The sequence below is a fragment of the Alligator sinensis genome, unplaced genomic scaffold (assembly GCF_000455745.1).
Source record: "Alligator sinensis unplaced genomic scaffold, ASM45574v1 scaffold1242_1, whole genome shotgun sequence".
NCBI classification, from domain to species: Eukaryota; Metazoa; Chordata; order Crocodylia; family Alligatoridae; genus Alligator; species Alligator sinensis.
In genome coordinates this window covers 463,562-488,834 of record NW_005842833.1, presented here as the reverse complement: position 1 = coordinate 488,834, position 25,273 = coordinate 463,562, and the positions used below count along the sequence as shown (strand labels likewise).

Below are 25,273 nucleotides of genomic sequence, written 5' to 3'. Positions count from 1 at the left end.
TCCCTGCGGACGGGAGCCGGGGGCGCCGGCGGGTCGTCGTCGTCGTCGGGCGGAAACCGACACGAGGGAGTTGTTCCTATGTTTCCACGAGGCCGGATTCAAACAGGGAGGAAAGGGCGTGGGAATCGGACCTTCCTAGACCGTGAATGCTGCCAATGGGGGAGAAACGGAGGGGGAAAATCTCCTGTTCGCTCTCCCGTTCAGCCTCCGCTCGGTGCCGCGGTGTGACAGGACGCCGGGCAAGACCCAGGTCTGAATTTCAAAGTTCCCTGGGATCGACTCGAGTCCCCCTGGCTTGATGCGATACGCCTCCGATAGACTCACGTCCCCCCCACGGCCTTGACACACCCCAAAACATAAGGGTCAGACCCAGGGAATGGCCACCCTTTGCTCAGGAGAGTCGTAACCGGTGAGGCTCGGGGAACCGTCCTCCGCCTGCCGTCCTGCCTGTCTGGACCGATCCACTCGCACTCGTTTCTCCTTCTTTAAGGCCCCTGCTAGATCATGCAACTAACTGGTGAAACGCCCGATAAATTTAGACTGGTCACATGCGCGAAGTAATTATCACACCCTAAAAATAGCTGCTCGGCGATAAAAAGAGCCGACCGGCTATAAAGCGAGTGGTTGAAAACGTGTAAGAGCTCGATCGCTGGTTTTGTCCAGCTTTGATTTGTACATGTAGCAAGGGTGTAGGATAAACTAATAATTTACCTGGGTCCCCAGGTGAGATGCTGACAGGCTCGCTTTAGTCGTTAGCAGAATGCGTCATTCTGTGACATCACCTCTACTGCGGGTTGCGCGAGGCTTTGGGGCATTCGCTGACCACGTATCATCTGTATTCGTGTGGGACTCTCTTCCTTTTCTGATGCCCGAGGTGCCGTTCGTTCCCCTGCTGCTTTGGGCTGAGCGGTGCCAGGTCACGTTACAGCAGCGAACGTCTCTCCTAGTAGCACGTTTCGTCTCCTAGAGCTCTGCAGGGAACCGCGCGTTCTCCGTCCCTGAAATGCAACGCGCGGAGAGGCGAGAGTTCGCGTGGGTGACGTCTTGTATTGGTCTAACTGCACGCGAGACAAGCTTTCGGGTGTCACAGGGCCCTTCTTGAGGCTTTTGGGAAAGAAGCAGGCGCAGTAAAACTCCACGTGTCAATAAAACCAGATGTTAAGAAAAATAATCTCGAGGGAGGCAGAGAAAACCTGATCGTGGAAGAACGTGTTCAGGAGGGTCGTTATCACCTGCGAAGTGCAGAGATTAGCAAGTGTCAAGTAGATTGCGATGGACCATGAAGTCAGTGTCTCTGCTAAGTCCCTGGTACTTAGTGTTCAGTAAGTTAATGACTTTCTGTTCACAACAGTGTTACACCAGTTCAGGACAAGACCTAAAGGAACTGACACTAACCAATTGAAACTGCAGGATGAATTTAAGGGGAGAGAGACTGTGCCTAGTTTTAGCCAGGGCACTGGAGTTATGTCTCTTTTTGGAGAAGTGATGCCTGGGCATCATTTCTATTCACAAAGGTTTGATTTCCCACCTCTGGGAAAGGTCCTCCAACCTGTCCAGAGTTGGGGATGATACCAAATTATGGGCTAAAGTTAACACACTAGAGGGTAGGGAGTGGATCCAGGCGGATCTGGACAGGTTGGAAAGGGTGGACCAGAATAGGATGCAGTTCAACAAAGACAAGTGCAAGGCGCTGCACCTGTGGGGAAGGAATCACCAGCACGCTTACAGGCTGGGGGAGGACCTTCTCAGCAGCACAGACACGGAAAGGGATCCCGGAGTCGTTGTTGACTCCAAGATGAACATGAGTCATAAATGTGATGAAGCGATCAGTAAAGCTAACCGCACTTTATCATGCATTAGCAGGTGCATGACAAACAGGTCCAGGGAGGTGATACTTCTCTATGCGGCACTGGTCAGGCCGCAGCTGGAGTTCTGCATCTAGTTTTGGGCACCGCACTTCAAGAGGGATGTGGATAACTGCGAGAGGGTTCAGAGGAGGCCACTCGTATGGTTAGGGGCCTGCAGGCAAAGCCCTACCAGGAGAGACTGAGGGTCCTGGATCTCTTCAGCCTCCACAAGAGAAGGCTGAGAGGTGATTTTGTGGCCGCCTACCAATTTATTGGCGGCGGGGGGCAGTAAGGAATAGGAGATGCTCTGTTTACCAGGGCACCCCTTGGAGTAACTAGGCACAATGGCCGCAAACTGATGGAGAGCACATTCAGGTTAAACATCAGGAAGAACTTCTTTACGGTAAGGGTTGCCAGAATCTGGAACGGGCTCCATGGGAGGTGGTGCCCTCCCCTACCCTGGGCGTCTTTAAGAGGAGGCTGGACATGCACCTGGCTGGGTCGTCTGACCCCAGCGCCCTTTCCTGCCCAGGACAGGGGGTCAGACTCGATGATCTGCCGAGGTCCCTTCCAACCCAAACATCTCTGAATCTATGAACAGTTTTGGTGCTTGTTGACTATAACAGTTGTGGTTCATCACAGGAGAAAAGAGAGCTGCCTACCAAATTGCCTTCACTGGCACCTGCAGCAGGTAGATAGCGTCGTCAGCGAGCGAGGGGCCTGGCTTAGCTTGAGACATGAGAGACTCGCATGCTGAGGTTGTGTGGCTGTTTGTAGCATGTTGTATTCCCTGCTCAGCCCAGATGGGACGTGCTGCCTCAAAAAGGATGCTTTGATTGTGCACTCGCCACGCAGGCTTAAACGTGTTAACAGAGGTTTGAGAGCCTTCAGTGACCGTACCTGCTCTGCCTGTTTGCGATGCGCAGGAAGTGGGTTTTATGAACCTTTTGTCTAAAGACACCACAACACGTTTTGCCTGGTGCATGTTGTGGGCAAGGTGCACGGCTCCTTAGCTCTCTTGTTTTGTCAGATCTATTCTCGTTTCCTTGTCTCTGTAGTTGAGGATTTGCAATGCCCTTATGACCGAGATGGACACAGCAGGAGGGTAGAGCGGTCCTACTACACATGGGCTCACAGGGTATTCCTGTACGTGGACACACTGAGTACATGCAGTCTGGCCAGTGCCAGATGCTGCGTGGTACGCAAGGCAGGACAGAGGGCTGCAGAAGAAACTTTCCTCTGAAGCGAATGAAAATAGTTGGGTTCAACATCCTTATTTGTGGGCTACTCCCATCCCTGACCCTGGAGTCTGTGTGTTTGAGAGCTGACACCACAGCTGTTGAAACCGGATTGTTTTAATGCACGTCTGCCCCAGTGCAAGGTGCTAGTTGCCTCTCTGGCTGTCCTGTGGCACGTGGCAGGTTGGGTCGTTTGTATGAAAGAGGCTGGTTTGTTGTGAGTGGATGTCTGTGCGTGTGCGGGAGCAGCTGGAACAGATGTTCCTGAGGAGCCTTTTGGACTCGACCTCTGTGACGAGGCTCCTAGGATGGCAGGACCCAGCGCTGGGGGGCTTCCTCCCCGTGCTGTGCTCCCATGCATGCACCTCCTGCTGCAGACAGAGTTGGTTTGAAGGGGACGGGGGGCGGGATCGTTGCTATGTGAAGTGTTTTCCTAGATGAACCTGGAGCTGTGTCTACATGGTAAATGTTACGTGATCCAGAGCTGTCAGGCAGGTGGCAATGCTCCAGGCCAGCCACCTCCTCACCAGGAACCATTGTGGCCAGGGCTGTGTGGTGCTCGGGGCAGGCTAATTAGCACAGGCTCGTTGGCACTGTCTCATTGCCCATGTGAAGCGTCGCTTGGAAAGTTGCATTGCTGCAAGTTTGGGAGGCTGCCAGCCTGGAGCACGGTGACCTTAGCTCAGGGGTGGGCAATTATTTTGGGTGGAGAGCCACTTACTGAGTTTTGGCAAGCCATCAAGGGCCACATGATAGGCAGCCAGGGGCAGATAAATAGTAATTTTCTAAATTTTTTAGGGGCCCCATGGGCCGGATAGAATGGCCCGGCGGGCCTCATCCGTCCCCCGGGCCACATTTTGCCCACCCCTGCATTAGCTGGTAGACACGACCTTAATTCTGTGGCCATCCAGTCCCCCCACGGTTACGTCATGCCTAGGTTTAGCAGCGCGTGCAAGTGGTACCTGGAAATGGTACCCGGTTGCTAAGTGACTCCTACCTGGCTCTGCAGGTTATTTTGAGACTCCTCTTCTTCCTCTGAGTTACTGCCCATGTTTCAAAAGCCTCTTACTGCAGTGCTGTTGTGACAGGAGACTGCTCAGAAACAGCTTGTAGCAAACCCCCCTGCCTAACCCTAGCCAGGCAGCGAAGGCTGCTCTAAGAGCAATTTCAGGCTTCCCAAGCTGGCTTCCCTGTTGCTGCTGGGGTGAGAAAGGGGAAGATTATTACAGGCCTGGGCAGAGAGAGGTCACTGCTATGTTTGGCCTGACTGTCGTTGGTGGCCGTTGGTTAAATCCCTTCTGTCCAAGAGCAATTGTCTGCTCTTAGGCCAGGGTCTGAAATCCCTACCTGGTTTTTGATGCAAAGGAAGTCCCGGTGTTTGCTGCAGGACTCCATGGGATGGGGATCTGCTAACGGTGAGTACGGCTGTCAGAATCTGGCCATAAAGTCCCTTTATTTCAGCAGTCCCCAGCCCATGCTCTTGAGCGGCGGCTCACAGCCTGCTCCTGCAGACACACCTGGGAGAATTCCTCAGTCACTGGTGCCCATTTGGACTTTCAGGCCTGTAATGAGTCGGATTGGATTGGCGCTTTATTGACTTTATCTTTGGAAAAGCCCAGAGAAGTTCCTCTCGCGGTGGGGGAGAGGTACTTGTCTCTGTGCTGGGGTCTGACCTCCCAGCGAAGGCTGAGGGGCAGCTTGACTGCATGTTGCTGTTGTGGAAGCAGCTCCTGTTTGCACAGTCGAGCACTACTCCAGAGACGAGGCGGAGTGGAGAAGACACCAGGCTTTGTCTCTTGAAGCCTTCGTTTTGTAGAGTGCTTCCTCAGAGAGCAAAGCGGCGGCAGCTCTTGCCTTTGTCATTAAGCTTCCTGGGACTGGGTGGGCCAGGTTGAGATCTGTGGAGTTGGGGGGCAGGTGGTTCTGTGTCAGTGGCCGATGAAGGGCAAATCACCTGCTCTGCTTTGAACAGCTTAGCCTCTTTTTTTTGGGGTGGTGGTACTTGCTGATTCCCTGATTCTGTCCTGTTCCTGCTAATGGACATTTTCAGCTCAAAACCAGGGGGGTTCTCCAGGGTCTGTACTGAACAGGAATGGGGAATGGGCTCCTTGCACGCCCCTTGGGTCTCCCTGAGGGCAGCCCCTCATTAATGGCTTGTTTTATATGTTTGCATTTCCAGTTATGTCATTGATGGGGCCACGGCGCTTTGGTGTGCAGCGGGAGCCGGGCACTTTGAAGTCGTCAAGCTGCTTGTGAGTCATGGAGCCAACGTGAACCACACGACGGTGACCAACTCGACTCCGCTGCGGGCTGCCTGCTTCGATGGCCGACTAGACATTGTTAAATACCTGGTAGAGAACAACGCCAACATCAGCATAGCCAACAAGTATGACAACACTTGCCTTATGATCGCTGCCTACAAGGGACACACGGACGTGGTGCGGTACCTCCTAGAACAGCATGCCGACCCCAATGCCAAAGCCCACTGCGGTGCAACAGCATTACACTTTGCTGCCGAAGCTGGCCATTTAGAGATCGTGAGGGAGCTGGTCAAGTGGAAGGCTGCCATGATGGTGAACGGTCATGGGATGACTCCATTAAAAGTGGCTGCAGAGAGCTGCAAGGCAGATGTGGTTGAGCTACTGCTCGCTCACGCTGACTGTGACAGGAGAAGTCGCATCGAAGCATTGGAACTTCTGGGGGCCTCGTTTGCGAACGACAGAGAAAATTATGATATAATGAAGACGTACCACTATTTATACTTGGCGATGCTGGAGAGGTACAGAGACAGCGCCAACATCATCGCGAAAGAGGTTCTTCCACAAATCGAAGCTTACGGCAACAGGACTGAATGCAGAACTCCTCAGGAATTAGAGTCTATTAGGCAAGACAGAGATGCCCTGCACATGGAGGGCCTCATAGTGCGGGAACGAATTCTGGGCTCGGACAACATTGATGTTTCACACCCTATTATTTATCGGGGGGCTGTTTATGCAGATAACATGGAGTTTGAGCAGTGTATCAAGTTATGGCTTCACGCGTTACACTTGAGGCAGAAAGGTAATAGAAACACACACAAGGATCTCTTGAGGTTTGCTCAAGTCTTCTCCCAGATGATACACTTGAATGAACCGGTGAAAGCCAAGGACATAGAAAGTGTTTTGAGGTGTAGCGTCTTGGAAATAGAACAAGGTATGTCCAGGATCAAAAACATCCAAGACACCGATATCCACACAGCCATGGACAACTATGAATGCAATATTTTTACCTTCTTGTATTTGGTGTGCATTTCTACCAAGACCCAGAGCAGCGAAGGAGAGCAGTCGAGAATCAACAAGCAGATTTATAACCTGATTCATCTTGACCCCCGAACGCGGGATGGGTCCAGTTTGCTGCATCACGCGGTCAATTCCAGCACGCCGGTAGATGACTTCCACACGAACGATGTCTGCAGCTTCCCTAACGCACTTGTCACCAAACTCTTATTAGACTGTGGTGCCGACGTGAATGCTGTGGACAACGAAGGAAACAGCCCCCTTCACATAATTGTCCAGTACCACAGACCCATCAGTGACTTTTTGACACTGCATTCCATCATCATTAGTCTGGTGGAGGCTGGTGCTCATACAGACATGACAAATAAGCAGAAGAAGACGCCTCTGGATAAAAGTACAACGGGGGTGTCTGAAATACTCCTTAAAACTCAAATGAAGCTAAGCCTCAAGTGCCTGGCGGCCCGCGCAGTACGGATGTATAACATTAGCTACCAGAACCAGATCCCCCGAACTCTTGAAGAATTTGTGGAGTTTCATTAAGCTTCAACAAATCTTTTAGGTGGTGCTACCCAGAGCAGACTTAACTTGCAGACAACAGAATACACGTGCATCGGTTGTTTTTCTGCGCTCCTTTTTTCCCCTTTCTTTTCCTTTGCTTTCAGTCTTGAGCTTCTGTTCCCCAACAGATCTTGAGCGAGAGCCACGTTGTTTCATGGAACCATAATCTGATCTCTGAAACTTTGATTTCAAAGTTGCTTTGTCATTATTGTGTGTTTGTTTGGGGTTTTTTTTTTTTAAGTGCAAAAAGAAAACAATACAAAGGTACTGGGCGCAAAATATTTTGTTAAAAATACACACGCTCGTTTGTGATTTACACCTGAGAATGCTTTAAATAGCTATTTACAAGACTTCCATTCAAGCCCATGTCACCTGATTACCTATGCAGCACCTTTATCAAATGTAGAAACTTGCAGGGAAGAGGGGGAAAATAAGAATTTGAAAGTATCTGGTAGTTGGTGGTAAGTAAAGTCTCCGTATATAAACCAACCCAGGGCTCATGGACCTCACAATCTTTTTTTGCCTTCCAGCCAGCACTGAAGATGTCATTCGTGCTTTTAACTTACCAGATTCTTTTTGTGGAAATAAAAATAAAAGCAGCAGTTTCTGACAGCTAGAGAAGTGTGAGATGGTCTGTTAGGAAACACCGGTTTTGATTCAACTATGATCGTGCCGATCTAATACTAGTTGCAGAATCCTGCTCTCTGCTTGTTGCATTTTTATAGTCGATCTCAAGAACCTTTTGAAAAAGGAACTTTTGCACATTGGGTCCAAACAAATCTGAATCACGGTTTCTTTTTATGTAGCCAAGTTGCTCACTGTTGCGTATCATGCATGGGTCCCTAGTAAACTGGTAGGGTATTTATGTCTCTCTCTGTGCATGTGTGTCTGCCCCCCCACAGTTCAAAGGGCTTTTTAGGTGTTTTGTTCTTTTAGTGCTTAACATGCACCATTTTCACTCTAAGGTTTTAAAGCCGCACCCTTGAATTGCAAATGTTGCACCCCCTTCATGAGGGAGGAGGGCCTTTTTCCTTTGAAGTGAGATGCTGTTCAAAACCAGGTTTCCCAATAACCAGGGAGAGCTGGGCCGCCCTGAATCACAGTCAAGAGAGGGATTTTACCATTGTTTGTTTGTTTGGGTTTTTTTTTTTTACTCCTTTCATTACGGAAGCCTATAGCGAATCTGATTTAAAAAGAAAAAACGAATCTTACCAATAAAGTCTTTTCTGACAAGTCATTGATTGTATAGTAAAAGCTGCTCCTTGAGAAAAGACTTCTCCTTGGTAGAAGTGGCAGATCCTCCTAATAGTAAAATGTCACTTGCTTTGACAGGCTCTTGAAAAAAAATCTGTTTATCATTTTAAATACAGCTTTTTAACTGTCAGACGATGGAAGAATGTCTGTAGCTTTTTATAAACAGTCTGAGTAGACCTGGGCACACGTGTTTCTATTTGTATTACAAATAAATAAATATTGAATGTGATATTAGTTTGTAATTGTGAAACGAGTCTGTAATTCTCATTTTTGCCGAGTGCCAGACAACCATGCTGCTGCTCAGATTGTGGGGGGCTGTAAAGCTTTCTACAGGAAAAGAAAAGAAAGGGAAAAGCTTTAGGACCATTGCAACTTTTAAACGTACAAGCTTCTCAGTGAGGGAAAGTGGAGACTAAATCCTAGAATGAGGAACGCTTGTGATTTGTATCTCAGGTAGGTTTAACCATAGCATAAAAGATCGACAGATTCTGTCCAATACGATGGCCAAGATGACGAAGCCAAACTTGACCAGCCGGGGCCTTAAAGCAAGTGTGAAACCTTTCACCAAGTGGGCAGGAAGGATTTGCTGTTCTTGTCGTTTTGTACTTGGGCTGCTTTCCTCTTCCCCTTTTAAATAGATCAGGGAATCAGAAGTCTCCCAGAGACCTGGATGTCTGCTTTTGCTAAGATGTGTATTGTGCAGTTTGTCTCCTGCTGTTGGCCGCCCGGGATGTGTTTTAACTCCCAGTTTCAATCTTAACCTGTGCACGGAGAGATTGAGAAGCTCATGTAATTGTGCCCCATCCCAGAGGGTACTAAATGTTTTCGAACTCCAAGGAATCCAGTGGGCCTTAGTTCTTTGCCAGATCGTGTCCTTTACTGCCAAAGCATCGAGACCCTCCTCCCTTGACCATGTGAAGAACAGATAAAAGGTGCTTTCTATTTAGGTGGTAAAGTTAGTGGTGGCTGATAGACGACTCTATGCATGCGTTTCAAGAGAGCGAACGCCATCTCTTGCTAGACTCTGCCCCGCAGCCATTAAGTTCTTATACCTTGCTGCACCTCTTTAGACCCCTGCACATTTATAAAGTGAATCATTAACGTAATAACGAGAATGAAATCATGAAACTCAATTGGACTCGGAGGGGGGTGAGGACTGAACCCCGGGCAGCTGCTAATACGATGTCCATTCAAACCGCTGGTGAACAAGCTCGGTAGCAAATAACAGCTGAATGCATTCTGTCTTGCTTTGAAATGAATGGTTACAATTTTTGTACTGTTAATGAAATGACACTCTTGCACTGTTTTTTCTCAGGATATGATTCTGCCATGTAAAAGTACCTGTGATGTACCCTTGTGAAGTACGTATATAAAGCTGTTCTTTGGAACAAATGTACACGCTTGAAGTTTCTGTAGAGGGCGTTAAAGGAAAGTCCTGAAACCCGTTCTGCTTTTTAATAAGAAGAAAAATGACACCACGTGGTCTGCTGGGAAAGATTTCCTGGCACCTCCGTTTCCAGAGCTTTGTTTTCTGGTCACTTCCCACCTTTGGCTCCGCTGCAGTCTACTCTGAGGTCTTTCTTCACCTGTGATGTCAGTATGTGAAAAGCTGCAGAGAAAACACGCCGTTACCCAAGAGCAATAGCAGTCCTTTTCACCTGCAGGTTAGGCAATGCTTGAGAGGCTGGAAACGGCAGCTATGCTTCAGGTGGGCTAAATGGTACGTGGCTAAGGGAGCATTAGAGCAGCTAGTTTGGCCAGAGATACCTTTTGTGGAGGGTTGCCTGCTTTTGTCGACCATTAATGTCTCATCTTGGGCTTGCGTGCAGGAAAAAGCCTCCAGCTGACAGTGATTTTGTGAGCTCCACATGTGCGGAAAACCTGTCATTGGTAGTTATCCAAAATCTTGTTCCCTCCCTGTCTTAACAGAGGACTCAACCTTGCTAGCCTCTGCTGGGAAAGTTCCTCTCCGCTCCCGCGGTAGTATTATCTTGGTGAGGCCCTTGCGTGACTTAGCTGGGAGGACTCAGTTTGTGCAGTTGCACTAGTGTTTTTCCACTGGCATCCTTTCCCCTGGGGTATTGGCGCTTCTGGTTCAGTGCGCAGATGGCCAGCTTTAATTACTCTATTTCTGGCTGGACTCATCTGTCCGTGTGCTAAAGCAGGGCTGTAAGTGGGGGGGGGTGGAAATGCTTTGGCTGTTACCATAATATACGGTAACATGCAGCATTATAAAATGCCATCTCCTGCCATACCTGGCGGGGGAGGATAGGAAAAGAGATGGTGTTTTTTCTTTCTACCTTGAGCATGTCTCTGAACTAAAACGGTCTCAAAATCTCTGTGCAAGCTGCAGGTGGAGACTCCTAAATTAATATATGTGGAAATGTAACTGGTTGGTTAAGAACACGTGCAAGCTTCAGGTGGTGACTCCTAAGTTAATATATGTGGAAATATAAGTGGTTGATTAAGAACACATGCAAGCTATTAGCTCCCATGTGGGCATGCACTCTCTGAACCAAGGCAGAGGGGTCTTGGCAGTGCGGCTTGCTGGTTTAACCGCACGGCTTTGAACAAAGCGGCTGCAACTTGTGCATAGAGGTTCTCAAATGAGCGCAGCGAGTCCTTTGCAAGGGTAAGTGTGGGGTGGGTTTGGATGCATAAAAATGTTGGCGTGTTTAAAATCACAGCGGTGACTACACGGATGGGACTTGTGCCCGGCTGTAATGGGCATGCCGTAGCTACTGTTAGACATGGAAGCTGCGGGCTTGTGCGACCAAGGGGCAGTCCATGAAATGCTCCGTGCATTGCGGGGATGGTGTCGATGCGGATTTCTAGAGGGACTGTGCAGAGGTGAATATTTTTAAACCAGGGCTAGCAAGAGGCGGAAAGTGATAAAAGCAAGTCCTTAAAAGGGCTGGGTGCTTTTGTAGGGTCAGGGAGGAGCTGACTGGGGCACCCTCTTTGAGAATGGAGACATGTGGGGATCACTCCCTGATTGTTTTTTGCTATCAGGCTTTCACTTTGGCTGCTAGACTTGGACTTTCAGGATTGTTGGGCTGGACTGTCTGCGCTGTTGCTGGCTTGGGGAGGAATTTCCTCCTTTAAACCTTGCTTTGTGTCAGCCAAGTCCATCCCGTTTTTAGATAGTTTCCGTTTTCAAAGGAGCCTCCGATGGCTTCCGGGGCGTTTTGAATGCCAGGTCGCTGCCCTGGCAGCAAGGTGGAAGCAGGATGCCTCGGAGGTCTTGTGCTGGACACGGTGTGCTGGCCTAAGATAGCATCTGAGAAAGCGCGCTGCTGCTTAGAAAGCTCATGCCTCTGAATTACGAGTCTGGTTTATAAGGAGCAGCTCTGCCCTGGCCTAAGGGTAAGTCAGCCCCGTTGCTGTCTGCTTCCCCACACAAAGCCAGGCCCTCCCATCTTTCCTAAGCCATAGGCCACCTTTCCCACCAAACAGAGGGAGCAAGCAGGGTCTGCAAGGATCCCCCGACCCCCACGCCTGCATGGCTCTCTTGCATGGCTTTCGATCAAATGCTGAAGGTTTCTGGTCTCCTGTTCGAGGCCTGCCTTGTTCTCCCCTGTCTCTTCTCCCAGCCAGTTTGCTGCCTCTCATCTCAGAGCTGAAGCCATCTCTGCAGCCACAGGGAAGAGATGCAGCGGATGGACCCCAGGCGTCAGCTTCTCAGCAGCCTGCGGATAAGCGCGTAGGGAGGAGGGACACGAGCGGCAGAAGACGAGAGAGAGAAAGAGGCAGCGTGAAAGCGGAGCCAAAGCCGTGGCGGTGAGGTGAGGGCGAGAACGTGCTTGGGACAAAGGTGAGAGCAGGTGTCGTTTAGCTGGGCTGGGATTTGGGGTGTAGGGGCCACGGGGTTTTCTGTCGCCAGTTCCCTGAGGCTTTCTCGCTTGCTAACAAGTGGCAGAAACGCCTGTGACTTGCTGAGGAAGGAGAGAGAGCTGCCACGGCCCCTCCTCGGCCTGCTAGCCCAGCGTGGCCCCGTGGCTTCCTGCTTGGGCCCGGGTACATTGCGCCCAGGAAAAGGGCGCTGGAATAACTCTTGGTCCCCAGAGCGAAGAGGCGTCCCCACGTGCTTGCTGTCCTTGACTTGCAGGTCGGGAGCGCGACTCTGGGGACTCGCCACGGTGTGGACGTGGGCTCGGGCGTGTTACGTGCTCTGGGCCGGTGGAGGGCAAAGCGGGGCCTGAGATGTGGCTCTTACTCTCCCTGTTCTCTGCGAAGGATGTCGCATCCCGGGCAAGCTATTGCTGCCCTCTCGGTCTCACACCAGCTGCAGACCAGCTCATGCCCAGTGACCCTCTGTTTTGCAGCTCCTGCTCTCAGCTTGCCCTAATCAGCGGCCCTTTCTCCCTCCTTCCCCAGGACTTCTAAGGTAGGACAGCGGTGCCGGGGTCCATCCCACACGGAGGCAAGGGAATGGAGAATATCTCAGGTGAGAAAACTGGGAGTCCTTGTTTGCAGTCTGCAAATAGAGCCCTCTGCGGGGAAACCCTTTCCATCTCCCACGTGGCTTCGGTGCCCTTCCTCAAATAGGATTAAACCCAGCTTCATTGGCTTCTCAGCCCAAAGGACGGGCTCCCACCCCTGAGGAAGCGGGGTCGCAGCTGAAGCATGGCATCGCTTCTCTGGGAGGTTTGGTACCCGGCTGGGTGCCGAGCGGGACCTTTTGGCTTCACGCGGAGCTAGTGCGGGACGGAGAAGCCGTCATTCTAATGGCCAGCTGTTCAGTTGGCTTCCTACAGTAATTAGACACTGGCTGCAGGGCTGAAGGGCGCTATGAAGACTGAGTTATTTAATTTTTCAGACCCTGGTGACTGGGCTCTGCCTGTCTTCAGAATGCAAAGGCGTCTCCTTACTGGCGCCCCTGCCTCCGCCGGCCTGCGACAGATGGACATCAGGATGCTTAATGCTTTAGCAGGTGGTACTCGGCCCTGGCCACGAGCCGGGGCGGGCTAAGAAACGATACGGCCGAGTTCATCTGCCTTTGGCTAATATCTCGGCCTGGGGAAGGCCTGGGATGTACGGGGCAGGTGACTCTGAGTGGCTGGTCTCACGTTACCATGCAAAGGCTCTGAGCTGATGATCGTAAAAAACTAAGAGATTTGATCTGGGTGTCCTGGGGGAAGTGCTCCAGCTGAGGTTCGGGCAAGGGAAGACCGAGGAGGGATTGAATAGCAGCCTTCAACTCCTCCAACGAGGGTTGCAAAGAGGATGGAGCGGGGCTGGTCTCAGTGGGGGCAGACGACAGGACACGGAGCAATGGGCTCAAGTTGCAGCAAGGGAAGTTGAGGTTGGATATTAGGAAAAACTCTCTCACTAGGAGCGCAGTAAAGCACTAAACAGGTTACCTAGAGAGGTGGTAGAGTGTCCATCCTTGGAGGTTTTGAAGACCCAGGTAGACAAAGCCCTGGCTGGGATGATGTAGTTGGGGCTGGTCCTGCTTGGAGAAGGGGGTTGGACTAGATGTGACCCCCTGAGCTCCCTGCCAGCCTGAATTTTTATGATTTTTTGTGATTCTTCAGAGCGCAGTTTCCTGCAGTGTGTTTCTCTTAAGGCACAAATGCAGTTCATATTCTTTTTCTTCCTGCAAGGTTTTCCCCCAGTGAGATCCCCTCGGACCTAGCTCCCCAAAGGGGTTCAGTCACCTTTCCCTCAGTGACTGCTCTTTATTCAGTGGGAAGAAGGTGCCCAAGTATCTTTGAGGAAATGGGCCTAGGGGACTTAGGCACTCTTGAAAAGTGTTTATCCTCCTGATCAAACCCTTTGCTGCCGTAGGTTGGTGCCGTGTCAACGATGTCGCTGGAGCTGGGCCAGGTAATAAGAGCTGGTCACAAAACCGGACTGATGCTGATCTGCTGGTATGAGCTGAGCTCCGGGGGAAGCCCAAAACTAGCTGGGGACCAAACTGCGCCCGGTCAATAGCGCACAGAGGGAGCGGGGCACGGCTGTCTGTCTGTCTGGTGGGAAATCAGACCGTCTCCTCTGTTCCCTGGGGTTGTCACCGTGGAAATATTTTATACAAAGCAGAGCAGCTTCTGCAAAGAGGCTGAGGGGGCCTGATCCTGGATCCCCCACCCCCAGCGGAGACGCAGGGCTTGGGAGAGTTGGGAGCCTTGACCGTGAACCTGGTGCAGTGTGCCCCGCGCGCCAGATGGGCTCTGCTCAGCCAGTGGCCTGCGGTTCCCCGCTGCCCGGGGGTTCCTGCGGGCGGCCAGTCGTGGGCTTGATCTGGATTAAGCGCTAGCGTGTGCTGGCCCGACTTTTCAGAGGCAGGTCGTTGCTCGTGAAAGCCAGCGGCGACCTGGTCATGCAGCAGAGCTAAGCCAAGCAGCGGTGTGCAGTGAGCATTCAGGAGACGGGGAGGGGTGGAGGACGGGTTGCCAAAGGGGAGCGACACGGCGCATTGGAGCTGCCCCCAAAACTCAGCCGGAGCAGAGGGCCTTCCAGCCCTGGCACGGGAAGTCCTGTGCTCACCAGTCTCCTACGCCTAGGTTTTGTGTTTTTAACCACGTGTATAGCAATGCCTCGGCCTTGCAGGTGCCCTCACGGTTGCTGAGTCCCGCGTGTGAATGTGCTGAACGGTGTCTGTGCTCCCACGGCTTTTAAACCGTGCGCGTTAGCAAACCAAGAGCAAACTGGAGACTAGGATGGGAGGCACCAGCTCAAATGCAAGCCAGAGGGGCCACTTCTGCTCCAAAGGCTCGTTACCCTTAGCATCCCAAGTAGAACTGATCATCAGAAACGAGTGACACCTGCAAAGGAGGCCCAGGCCCTAAAAATCCTCCCCAGGGACCTGGTTTTGCTTCTGCTTAGAAGAGGATAGATGTGGAGTGAAAGGAGTAGGAGCAGAGGCCTCGGCGGGATGAATATATTCAAGTGGCAGTGGTCGCAAGGGCCTGACTTGCTGCACTCAGCCGCAAACCCCCAGACCCTGCTTCACTGTTCGAGCAGGGCAGAGCCGGGAGCTGTTGCTGAGTGTGTTGTGTCTCCGTGCAGAGTCCTTGAAGACCCTTTGCGGGTGAAAGGTTTTATTGAAACCGAATGCTACTTGCTCAGGTCCAAGGCCAGCCCAGTCCCGGAGGCAGCTCAGCATGGGGGAGAGGGAAAACTCTTGAACATTAATACAGACTTAAACTAGTCCAAGCTGAACTGTGATCCTATGCACATGAACCCGACTGGTTTATTTCCCAGTGCTTGCAAAGTAGAGATGCAAACACTGAGGCACATTTCCACTCCCTGCATGTATTATTTGCCTAGTAAACAGCAGCTGAAAGCAGGCAGGGCCTAAAAGAAGAAGACCATTAACTCGCTATCCACCAGCTCGCGCTTCCCCACTGAACTTTTCCTACAGTACAAAAGCAGCGCGCACTTGGGCTTGAAATGCTGGTGAAGATCATAGCCTTGGGATGGGGTAGGGGGTTGTTCTTTACAAGCCCGGTGCCTTCGTTTAGAAGAGAGTTTTTTTTATTTCTCCTTATTAGCGAACAAGAATTAAGCCTTAGGTTCATTTTTCTTTTGTTGGAAGGAGCAAAAAATACTAGAAAAATCGCTGCGCTTCATCGCTTTGGTGCTCAGCGGGAAGGTGTGGACCCAAAAGCCGCGCTTCTGTTCACACGGGTGCTACTCTTCTGCTCCTGCGCCTGGCCACGTGAGCGAGAGGCAAAGCCCCTGCTGGCATCAGGTTAGGCTCTGGCGCGTTTTGCCCCTGAGATATGTCTTGCTCGTGGTACGGTGCAGAGGAAGGGTAAGGAAAAACAAGAGTTGTTAGATCAAAAGAAAGGGCAAAAAAATGGCTTTGTTTTTCCATCTGCAGCATCTGAAATGACTTGGAGCGTATCCAGGAAGAGCACACACCGACTGCTGAAACTTCCTTAGCCTGACGAAGGGTTTTTGAACCTGAAAGCTTGCTTAATAACTATTCTCCAACCATTTGGGTTGGTCTAATAAAAGATATCAAATTCACCCAAGGAACCTTGACTGCCTTGCAGCGTATCGGGCATCTTGGTTTCTTATGGGCCGAGAGAACTTGTCAAACTAATTTCCTTTGCCTTTTGCAGCTTTGAATGCTCCTCCGTAGTCTTCGGACGCTTTGAAGAGTGTTGTCTTGCAAAGGTCAGTCGGGCAGAACGAGGTGAGTCGGGGTGGGAGGGATGTGGCTGGACGCTATAAAATGTCCAGGTCCTTCCGCAAGGCAACCGGACGGGGAAGACGCTCGAGCACCTGCCACTCCCAGCACTGAACAGGATTAAAGAGAGCCTCCAAAAGGAGATGGGACTTTGTTCTTGGTTCAAGTCATCGAAGGGCTTTAGCGCAAAGATGAGACCCTTTGGGATCCAAGTGTATAGGTTCATAACGAGTCTACAGGGTTTAGGGGGGTTAACCTGACAGTGTCCCTATAAAAGACCAAAGGAGCCACGCAGTGATTGTGCAAAAGACCTTTGTGCCAACATGAATAAGAGCAGGGTGGTATAATCACAGCCCGCTCGCCTTCTGGTCTAACGGGGTCTGAACAATTCGGACCAGCACCGAGGTGAAACGGGGTTTAGCACAGAACGCCAGCAGAAACTTCCTTTTTAAAATACTGTATTTTTTAATCCTTACAAACACTAAACCAATATTTAACAGACTTTATTACACATCAGGCGGACACGGCTTCTTTCGTTCCATTCATAAAATTAATATTAGCTTAAATAATTCTGCTGCGCAAAAGGCGCGAGTCTGTCGGACAGCCCCGAGCATCTTTTTGCGTGACACCCAGCCTGTACAAGTATGCTACACTTCCCGCGTCCCGCCGGAGGCCTGTGCTCTGGGCTGGCACAGATTGTAGAGAACACTTCAAACTGGTTTTTGCTTTTTTTTTTTTTTGGTTGGTGTTTTCCGTTTAAACGAGTAAATATTTTTTTGGAAGAAGTATATACAGCTGGACACTGAAGAGTTGCATTAAGGTGCTTTCATCTGCCATCACTCATAGTCAGTGCATTAAATAGAAAGCCAATTAAACTCTCTGTGTTAAATCCCTCCGCTAAGGGTATCTGTAGCTTCGGATGGACCTGACCCAGCTCCCAGACGCGGCGCTGGAAGCTCTGCCAGACCCTCCGTTACACGGTGCTGCCCAGCGGGAAGGCAATGAATGCGTTACCTATTCAACCCACAATTGGGACAGCTTTTTGGGGGTTTTTTTTTTTTTTTGCTCTCTTGCTTCCTCAGTTGACAAATTGGGTTTGTTTGGTTAAGTGCTGCACACGGAGAAGCCACAGAGCCGGGCCAGGTTTTTGTTCGGACTAATCCAAAAGTCAACCTTCAATATGAGGTATGTGGGAGAGGTTTTCTCTTTTGAGCGTGCTGCGCCGGCTGCCCGCGGGCGAACTGTGCCGGCGGCGCTTTGCTCTGCTCTGCACGGATAGCTATTTACAAGGCGGCTGTGCTGAAGTGACCCTTGCATTGAGGATACTTGGCCGATGGCCAGCTTAGAGCGCTTTTAAATCGGGCGGATCGTCCTCGCGGTCCAGCAGCCGATCGAGGAACCGAGAGCAAGCGCAGGTGACAGCTGCATGGATCTTGGCGCCCGTCTCCCCCAAAACGCAGGCTAAGAAATGCTAGGGCAGGAGGTGCGCTCAGGCAGTGGGATTTTATCCAGCTCAGGCATGGCAGGCGGTGCCCTAAAGATGCCCCCCTCGGCTCATCGTGCTGCCGGTTGCCAGCCTCACTGCCCCCGTCTGTTTTCCTACAGCCGCGGCATGTCATTAACCTCGCAACCCCTGCGATGCCAAGGCTCCCCGCTGCCGCCCTTGTCGTGTCCCGCTCCCCAGCTGGCACAGCCAAGAGCGAGTGAAAACCAGTTTGAAGTACCTTGTCATGCTCATGCTCCCATGGCCATTGGCCCCCCCCCTACCCCCCCCACCCCGAAAAGTTTGCACCGCTCGGGTCACGGCACACAGAGGCGTGTTCTCGTCCCGATGCAGACGGAGTCCCGCACGCAAATCCCTCGGCATCGAGACGATCATATACTCCGTACTCTGCAAAGTAATGGGGCGGTGGTGCTAGCCGCGCGCTACCAGCCCGCGAGGGGTGCCTCATTCTAACACTTTGGCGTCAAGCTCTTGCTCCGTGTCTCTCTTGGGACTGCCACTTTTAAAAAATCCAAGCTGTAGGAATTAAAGAAGAGACAAGAGAAAAACCCCACCATTACTTCAGTGGCTGGCGGAGACCCGGACGTGTGGCAGGGAGGGGGCTAGCGGGAAACCCCCCCTGAGTTGCAGCAGAAATGTGTTGCCTGGGAAGAATCCGTGGTGCTGGCTCCAATGGGGCTTCCCTTTCCCCGACGCATCGCAGCTGCTGAAATACCCAGCTGCAAAACTGATGCCTCTGGCTCAGGTGAGGGCCGTGCCCAGAGCCTCAGGGGAATGGCCTGAATTATTTTCTGCACGTGGCTTTAATCCGTTAAAGCGGCACTCGGGAAATGTGGATTTCACTGACCTGAGCGCGCAGATTCCCAGTGCAATCCCATCCCCGGCAGGGATTAATCCCCCCCCTTGAGGCTTGCAAAAATCCCCTTTGATTTCAACTCCTAGAAATCCTGCTTTGCAATTCAGGGTGGCGACTGATGAGGCATCTCGTGCCGTCAGACGTGGCAATTAGCCGCTCGGGCCCGGAGGGCGAGTGCTCCCCAGCCTGGTGCGCTTCACAAAGCCCCAGGGCGGCTTGCTCAGAGGCACGGCCCTGACCTTCGCACAGGGCTGCGTCTCTCTGGGGACCACAACTGCCCCCGTCCACGTGCACCGAGGGCTGGGCAGAGCCTCTGGCGCAGGATTTGTCTTTGTGATGGTGAAAGCTGGGTGCAAGGGCTGCCTGAGCCAGCCCCCAAACCTGCCCTGATGGAGACAGGTCCCTTTGGGAAAAGCATCTTATTCAACCCCGGCTTAGCGGTTCGGGGGTGAAAGAGCAACAGCAAAGACGTGTGCGAGCACTGGGAAAACAAAGCCCAACCAGCCACGCCACCGCGTGGGTGGGACTTCGGCTCAAGGGCGCTGGGTCCCGGGGCTCTGCCCACGCCTGCCAGGGGATCACGTGTGCTCAGATCCATACACGTGCAGGCCTGTGTGCAAGATGCTCGGTGCAGGCGTGTTCCTGTCTCAGTGCCTAGCCGTGCAAGTGGCTCTCTGCACCCACCGTGTGTGGGACCACCTGGTTTTTCCGCGGGCAGGTCCAGCTGCCTCCGCGAGCAGCGGTCGGGTTTTGGTGATGCCCCCGCTCTGCCTGCCTGGCTCCGAGCCTAAATCCCTTCACGGTACAGCTCCCAGCAGAGACCAGGACACCGCTCGCCCCTGCCCCAACCCTTTGCGCTACTTCTACCGTGCAAGCCAGTCACCGTTGCCTTTGCCAAGCTTTCAGACCCGGTCGCCGGCAGCCAGACCCTCCTGAAGCCACCGTGGCAGCAGGGGCGGCCTGCCCGCCTCTCCTGAGTGCCCTTCTCTGTCGGACCGGCTGCTCACCCTGCCACGTGCCTCTGCTCAACACACCAGCCGCTCGCACAGGAAGACGCTAAGCCAGCCGGTCCGGTCCCGCGCCCCAGCTGCCAGCTGGATCCTTGATGCCTCCCCAGCACACAACCAGGGGCTGGGATGAGGGCAGTGCCGTGGGCTCACGGCTGGGCTACCAGCCCATGGCACCTTCCAGTCCATCCATGCGTGGAGGGAGGGGGCAGGCCTGGGGCTTTGGAGCTGAGCCTCTGCTGCAGGGGTGCCTGGCAGGGGATGCTGCAGCTGGCAGCACTGAGGTTAGCCAAACGCCCTCTGCTCAGCAGGACAGCAGGGAAGGGCAGGGGAGAAATGCATGCACGAGCGCAACGGAGCAGCGTGAAAGCAGCAGCAGGAAGCACCAGGTGCAGCCCGCTGGCCTGTGCTTGCCGGAGCCTGGGGCGGCCAGGCGGGCTGCACCGTGGCTGGCACTGCCCTTACCTTCCACAGCGCCAGGACGAGGAGCGCCAAGAGCAGGAGCCCGCCCAGTGTGCTGCCCACGATGATCCAGATGGGGATCTGCGAGTCCTCCGGCTTGGAGACCGTGAAGGTGATCTGCCAGGAACGAGTGGGGCATGAGCCTTCAGCCCCTGCTCCTCCCCACCCAGCTGCTAAGGGGGTCCCCGAAGGCAGGGACATGCTGCGGATATATGCCAGGCTTGTGACCGCCTGCCCATGCCAGCTCAACCTGCTGCCACGGGGTGGAGGCATGGCCGTGGGTGGCAGAGCCCCTTGCGGGCACGGTCCGCAGGCTCCGTTCAGTGGCCCCCGCCAATGGAGTTGCCCACGTAGGGCAGGATGCTCTCAGCTGCCAGGCTCCCGGGGCTGAGCGTGGTATCCGGCTGGCTCTGAGCAGCACAGCCCTGCCAGGGGGAGGAAGGCGCAGGCAGAGAGATGCTATCGTGGCAACAGCCCCACTCCCTTGGCGTGGAACAGACCAGCTTCACGCAGCAGCCACGGGAGGGCAGCAGCACCCCACGCCTGGGACCGCAGCCCAGGCCTCCTGGAAGCTGGCGTCTGGTCAGCGTCTGGGGTGTGGACACGTCTGCACGGGGCTGGCACCACAGATCGTGGTCCCTTTGCCAGGCTGCAGACCTGGGGGAGGCTCTCCCCGTGGCCTGGTGTGAACCCACAAGCACGGCTGTATTTCGGGCTCAGGCATGGGCTGTGCCTTGGGCTTTGAGGAGCTGCTCCCCAGCCTGCTGCAGCAGTGCCGCCTGGTGCCAGCCCTGGGGAACCCAGACAGGCCCAAAGGGCTGCGAGGATGTGGCGGGGAGGGAGCCGCTGAGCCCTTGACACCCCGGATAGCGGGTGGGCCTGGTGCCAGGTGGTGCTAGCGAGGGGCTGGGCCTGCCGCAGAGCGGGGCAGGAACCCGCACGGCTCGTGCTGGGTGCCATGAGCTGGGCAGGGCCCGCAGTGCCACGGGGCTCGGGTGGGGGTCCACTCTACTCGACCCTTGTCTGGGGGAGCACAGCTCAGCCTTGCACAGCTGGACAGGCTGCCTGGCCCTGAATGACGTGTGTGTGTGCGCACGCGTGCGTGCACGTAGGCATCCTTGTTATGAAAGTGTGTGTACTTGTGTGTCCACATGCACGCAAGCATTCACGGTGTCTGTGTGTGTGCCTGCGTGCGTGCGCGTAGGCATCCTTGTTATGAAAGTGTGTGTATTTGTGTGTCCGCATGCACGCACGCGTTCATAGTGTCTGTGTGGGTGTGTATGCGTGCGTGCGCAAGTCTCCTTGCCCTCTGTGTATGCATGTGTGTCTGTAGGCATCCCTGCTGTGAGACTCTGTGTGTGTGTGTGTGTGTGTGTGTGTGTGTGTGTGCAGGTGTCCTTGCTGTGAAAGTGTGTGTGTGAGTGTATGTCAACACGTGCATGCATGTGTGAAAGTCTTTGCTCTCTATGTGTGTGTGTGTGTGTGTGTGTGCGCATATGTCCTTGCTGTGACTGTGTGTATGCATGTGTGTGTAGGGCTGCCTTGCTGTGAGACTCTGTGTGTGTGTGTGTCCAGGTCTCCTTGCTGTGAGAGTGTACAGTGTGTGTGCACGCACATGCGCATGGGATGCTCCCCTCTCCTGCCACGCACTGGGCTGTACCAATCCCGCGTATTAAAACCAGCCCCAGCTCGAACCCCTCGCAGGCTCCGTGGCTCCTTCCCCTCCAGCTCCCTGGTGCAGGACTCTGCCTCCAGAGCACCAGGAGAGCCCGGTGCCCGAGAGCCTCCTCTTTCTAGCACCCATAAAATAGGAGTGTTGGGGGTGTCCTCTAGTGAATGCACAGTTTGAAAGTGCTACAAATGGTTGGGCACCGAGACAAACAATGCGAATAGACACGGGGGCTTCCTCTTCAATCGTGAATGAAGAGGAAGCTCCATTCTCACAAGCAAGGAGGGGAAAAAATAGCTTGAAGGGTTTAATGGAAAAGAACCGTTAGTTCCCTGCTCACAGGTGAAGCAATTTGGAATAGGGACCCAATGGGCCTGAGGCATATTTGGAATGAGGAAATTGGGGCAGCAAGGAATATCTGGTGTGGATAGCTTAAAAACTAAGGATAACCATGGATTTAAGGAATAACGTCGTGCTTTGTGGATAACAACGTGGTGGGTAAGTTCCCCCACGTGGTTGGGGCAAGGCATAGAGAGATGCGCTGCTCGCAAAGCTAAAAAAGGCACGATGAAACCTGAATGGGAAAAAGGGGCGCTTGTACACGGTACAATGGCCAATAAGTTTGCACAGGTGTGGGCCCAATACAAACTGGAACGTGGGAAAATTGAAGCCCAGGTGTGAACTGCTGGGCACCCCCAAATCCATACAAATATCCAGCTGAAGCTGGAAGCAGCCTACGGGAAACTGTCATTGCTTTGCTCGAATGGGGGTGGGGGTGGATGGCTGTGCCAGGGAGGTGACACCGGCTCGGCTGCCAGCCCTGAGGGTAGGATAGGGTCTTCCCTGGGTGGACCCTCATTGCCACTGTGGAGCCTCCATCTCCAGGGCCCCTGTTAGGTCAGAGGGTCTCTCTCTCTCCCCCAAGCCGTGATATGCAGGTTGAAGGGCTGAGCCGCGCGGACCCACACAGGCCCTTTGGTCTGCTGGCACTGCCACAGCAAGATGGACCTGAGCTCAGGCTGCCCCCTCCACCGCTGAGACGCAGCAAACCCACCTGGGCCTGCTCCCCTGCACCTTCCTCATGCAAACACGGGGCGTCAGAGGTGAATGCCCTCAGCGGGGACCGTGTCTAGTGGCAGGGGGAGGCGCGCCTCACTCACCTGGCGGCTGGGGTCCTCTTCCCTGAAGACGAAGGGGCTGCGGAAGCGGCGCTGCAGGGCGGCGTGCGTGGTGAGCTTCAGTGCCTTGAACTTCAGCTGCATGGAGAGAACGGCGGCACGCGTTGGCGCCGGTGGGGCAGGGCCCCAGCCCGCTAGTGTGGAAGCCCGTGGGTGCCCGTGGTGTGGGGAGGACATGGCTCGCCAGCTGCAGGGAAGGCCCTGGAGGGTGGGGCTAGTTGTGGGTCAGCAAAGGGGCCCCTTTCTGGCTAACTGGGGGTGCTTTGTGGTGGGTCAGTGCTCCTGTTGAGACTTCAAGCCTGGCTAGAGGGTCCTGCCACTCCACTCAGGGGCAGACCGCTGCTATATTTGGGGTCAAGGAGAAATTTTACCCCATTGTCAGATTGATACGGACTATGAGTTTTTTCTGGGAAACAGCCTCTGCCTGGGATCTCTTGAGTGTATATTAACAACCTTTACAGCAGCAGGATGTTGGCTGCCCCGCTCCCCCTGCTATAGCTGTGGCAGGTTCGGTGTGATGTCTCGTGTTGTGTTAGGGTTGATGGTAGTTTGACTAATGATGGATGCATCTGGGATGGTTGGGATAGGGATGGTCTTGCCTCAAATAGGGGTTGGACTCGATGATCTAGGGAGGTCCCTTCCAGCCCTACTTTGCCATGATCCCCAGTAGCCACTGAGGGGCCATCAGCTTTGAGCTGTGGGAGGCCGGGCTGGGTCCCACCTGGGAACGGGGCCCATAGCTCATGGCTGCTCCAAAGGCAAGGGGTTGGTTTGTGTGCAGGGTCCAGCCCTAGTGCCGGGTGGCCACCGGGATGCTAAGCTAGAGGTGGCTCTCATGCGTGGTCCCCCACGCAGTCTCGCAGGCCTCAATGAGATCTGTTGACTTTAATGCCCCTGCTCTTGTCTCTAGGGGCCAAATGCAGACCTGGTGTGAGCAAAGGCCTCTCTACAGGCTTCAGAAGCGTGGGCCATGCTCACACCAGCCATGAGGCCGGTGGACATAACACCTTGAAGGTGCAAATGTGGCGTATCAGCTAAGCAGTACGTTAGCCGCGTGGAGGTGTCCTGGGAATTTTTTGGAGGAGTCTTATGGTGTGCTAAACAAAGCAGAGCATCATTGCAGACGGGGTCGTGCTCCATGGGGCAGGGAGGTGTTTGGGAGTAAGCAAAAAAACCCACGTTTACTATACAATTTCTCCTTGAGGGGCTCTCGTGGTTCACGGGCCACACGGCCCATGGACTAGCACTTACTGCTTTCAGTGACTTCATCCACAGGTAGCCGCGTAAGTGAAAGCTGATGTCCTCGTTGGGGGCGAGTTTCACATTGCAGTCGATGGACACGACGTCCGAGTTACTGTGGTTCTGAAAAACAAGGCATGTTGGCAGGCTGTGAACGTGGGGCCGCTTTTTTGCTGGGTAGTGCACGATGCAAAAAAAATCCCACATTCCTCCCACCTTTACACTGGTAATAATGAAAGCCTAAATGGTCTCACTCCACCGCCTTATTTTACACTCCCCGGGAAGTATTTTTTGGGGGGTTAAAATTTAGCCCCATTCAGCACTAAGAGATGGGTCATAACCAAAAGCTCGGTTCAGTCTTGCATGCTGGCACCATGACAGAGGGAGGCAGGTGGGAGCCGGGGCGGCGGGGATGTGGGCTAGAGCAGGGCTGTGCGTGTCCTGGCGGCGAAGAATACTGTGGAGGGAGTGCCGCTGCGCCACAGCCTCCATCTCTGGAGGGGTCGGGGTCGGGGTCGGGGGCTTTACAGCTCGACCCCGTCTCTAACCTAAAGCAAATGGTTCTATGCGCTCTCTCTCTCTCGCAGCATGGAGGCCTGGGCACGTGCACACACTACGCAAAGAAGCTTGCACACACACAAACACACACACACATGTTCTCACAGCAAGGAGACCTGGACATGCGTGCACATATACACAGACACACACACACATGCATATGCATGCACACATGCACTCGCACGTGCACACACATTCTCACAGCAAGGAGGCTTGTGTGCACATGCACATGCATGCACGCTAGGGCTGTGCGAAGCTTTGGGTGGTGATTCGATTCGGAGGAGATTTAGCTCGATTCGGTGGCCGAATCTCCAAATCCGAATCAAATCAGGGGACCAATAAAAAGGTCTGAATCAATTTGAAGCTCTCTGAATTGATTCGGAAAAGGTTTGGAGAGCTTCGATGATTCAGGCAGTCCCCGGTGGCTGCAACAGGGAGCTGGAGCCAGACTCAGAGCTGGTAAGTAGGGGGCAGGGGAGTGGGGGCTG

At 53.4% G+C, this 25,273-nt stretch overlaps 3 protein-coding genes across 4 annotated transcripts in view; 1 reads left to right on the top strand and 2 right to left on the bottom strand.

The window, feature by feature from the left end:
* The window catches only part of CLN6 (CLN6, transmembrane ER protein), an 18,672-nt gene extending 14,536 nt beyond the window's left edge, over window positions 1-4,136 (bottom strand). Inside the window, exon 1 of the mRNA XM_025191579.1 lies at window positions 4,083-4,136. Coding sequence (XP_025047364.1) covers window positions 4,083-4,136 — 54 coding nt within the window. The remainder of the gene's footprint in view (window positions 1-4,082) is intronic.
* A 342-nt stretch (window positions 4,137-4,478) lies between these two features.
* FEM1B (fem-1 homolog B) lies at window positions 4,479-8,401 on the top strand. The gene is made up of 2 exons (XM_025191578.1): window positions 4,479-4,504; window positions 5,265-8,401. Exons 1-2 carry the CDS (start codon window positions 4,479-4,481, stop codon window positions 6,898-6,900), a joined length of 1,662 nt encoding a protein of 553 aa, XP_025047363.1. The 3' UTR covers window positions 6,901-8,401.
* Window positions 8,402-8,540: 139 nt separating this feature from the next.
* The window catches only part of ITGA11 (integrin subunit alpha 11), a 146,818-nt gene continuing 130,085 nt past the window's right edge, over window positions 8,541-25,273 (bottom strand). The window contains exons 27-30 of one of the 2 annotated variants that reach the window (XM_014525567.2): window positions 24,240-24,350; window positions 22,971-23,066; window positions 20,145-20,258; window positions 8,541-9,781 (exon numbers count right to left, since the gene is read on the bottom strand). In XM_014525567.2, coding sequence (XP_014381053.1) covers window positions 9,767-9,781; window positions 20,145-20,258; window positions 22,971-23,066; window positions 24,240-24,350 — 336 coding nt within the window. In that variant the 3' untranslated portion in view covers window positions 8,541-9,766. Of the gene's footprint in view, window positions 9,782-18,117; window positions 18,333-20,144; window positions 20,259-22,970; window positions 23,067-24,239; window positions 24,351-25,273 lie in introns of those variants that run through there. The other variant, XM_006035413.3, reaches the window with a different exon arrangement.